The sequence below is a fragment of the Emiliania huxleyi genome, assembly GCF_000372725.1.
Source record: "Emiliania huxleyi CCMP1516 unplaced genomic scaffold EMIHUscaffold_3691, whole genome shotgun sequence".
Taxonomy (NCBI): domain Eukaryota; phylum Haptophyta; order Isochrysidales; family Noelaerhabdaceae; genus Emiliania; species Emiliania huxleyi.
In genome coordinates, this window is record NW_005199201.1 from 1 (window position 1) to 1,897 (window position 1,897).

At 62.5% G+C, this 1,897-nt stretch overlaps 1 protein-coding gene across 1 annotated transcript; it reads right to left on the reverse strand.

Moving 5' to 3' along the window:
- Positions 1–113: 113 nt before the first annotated feature.
- On the reverse strand, positions 114–1,286 carry EMIHUDRAFT_255630 (hypothetical protein; the record flags this gene model as incomplete). Its single annotated transcript, XM_005772003.1, has 4 exons — positions 114–289; positions 359–658; positions 734–811; positions 1,110–1,286. Coding segments are annotated over 4 exons (731 nt in total), but the record flags the coding sequence as incomplete, so codon positions are not given.
- Between the last annotated feature and the right edge of the window lie 611 nt (positions 1,287–1,897).

A 1,897-nucleotide genomic window follows, 5' to 3' on the forward strand; every position in this document is an offset into this window, starting at 1 on the left:
ATGAACTCATACGGCCAGAGCGCCTGAATAATGATAATTATTATGATAATGAACTCATCATACGGCCAGAGCGCCAATAATGAATAATAATAAGTGACATAATAATAATGAACTCGTGCGGCCAGAGCGCCTGGCCCAAGGCTTGGAGCTGGCCCGAGAAGATCGTCCCGATCAGCGTCGCCGCCACCAGCTTCCTGCTGAGAGCGCCGTCCTTCTTGGTGATGTACCCCTGCGACAGCTCGATCGCGTACGTCACGATGAGCGCGCCGCCCGCAAACTCCTCCGACGCCTGACGTCACGATGGCAACGGCCCAGACTCGGGTCACGCGTGGACGGTCCAGACGGTCCAGACTAGTACTTGGACTGTGAAAGGGAGCTGCGCGAGGCCCACGTGGTGACTCCTCGCCTTGCGGAAGAACTCGGCGCCCTCGCCGTCGCCCAGCGCGTTGTTGACCGGGATGGCAGCAGCGCCTGACGCCGCCACGAACAAGGCGGGCACGGTGCACTTGGCCAGCACGAGCAGCCAGTCGGCCGGACCCTCCGCCTCCTCCACGAACGACGGATTCTTGGAGGAGGTGGCACCCCTTCTGACCGGCGTCTCTGTCGCCAGCGCCTGCGGTGGCTCTGGAGCATCCTCGAGCACCCGGACGTGGTCGGTCTTCCCATTGGTGGTCGAAACGAGCGCGCCGCTGCTGTATCCGCTGCTCGTGCGACGGCTGCACCTGCTGCTGACCATCTCGGCGCCGATGAGCCCGGTGATGCTCGAGCTGGATCCGCGGTCAGCGTCTACTCTGCTGGGCATCTGCCTGGCCTCTGGAGCAACGGCGAAGCAAGGCGACAAGGCGACGACAAGGCGACGGCGACGTCTGTGGCGCAGCCGTCGGAGGCGTGCCCGTTGTTGGCCCCCCGGGCAAAAGGGAAAGAATTTAAAGGCGGTGTCGCGAGGAAGAATACAGACCCGAGGCGTGGTGCGGGACATCTGGCGCTCTGGGCGGCGCCGGGGATGAAACAGGCGTGTGGTCAGCCGAGCGGTGCGTGCTCGGATACGATGCAGCCGCAGGAGGAGCGGCCGGTGCTGGGTTCGCAGGTTCAGCCTCTTTGGCAATCACCGCGCTTTGCTGCCGTGCCGGTGCCGCCGGTGCCGCCGCAGCCTTCTTGGCAGCCTCGAGGTCGAGGAGCGCCTGCACACGGCCGAAGCCAGACGTGCCGGTGTTTGGCAGGGCGTAGGCCTGAGCGTCGAACGGTGAACCAACGGCGACGTGGCCGGCGGGCGAGTGGACGAGCATGGATCGGGGTTTGTATGTAACGGCCGGCGGGCTCTGTACCTACTCGTACCTCGAGTACTCTCCCGAGCGACCTCGACCTCGAAAAGCCCGCCTCCCCGAGGGCCCCAAGTCAAGAATCTCGTTTGGCGATAGGGGAGGGAGGGTGCCGCCACCCTCTCCTTTTCGCCGCAAAAGTCCGCCGCACACCGCAAAACTTGGGATATATAAATAGCGTGCAGGCGCGGAGGGCGAGGGGGACGACAGCCGTGTATTTTCTCGCAGTTTTTACATTCGATAACAGACAGAGACATTTTCAGTCGCGCATATCGATCCCGGAGAGTGCGGCGAGAACAGGCGCCGACCCGGGTGCGATACCGAAGCTGGGGGCTCGCACGATAATCAGATTGTTGCCGTGACGGCACATGTCCTCTAGGGATTCGTGCTCGGTCCAGTCCAGGGTGTACGGCGGTTGCAGCAAATCGCCCTCGTTCGTGAGAATCCAAATGCGCTTCGTCCTAGTCACATGTAAGGCCCGCTGCGCTCTGTCAGTCCACATTTCGGACAGACACAATCGGTTGCCGAACCCGCACATGTCAAAGCGCAGCTCAAGTCCGTCTTCCCCAGGTCCTGTG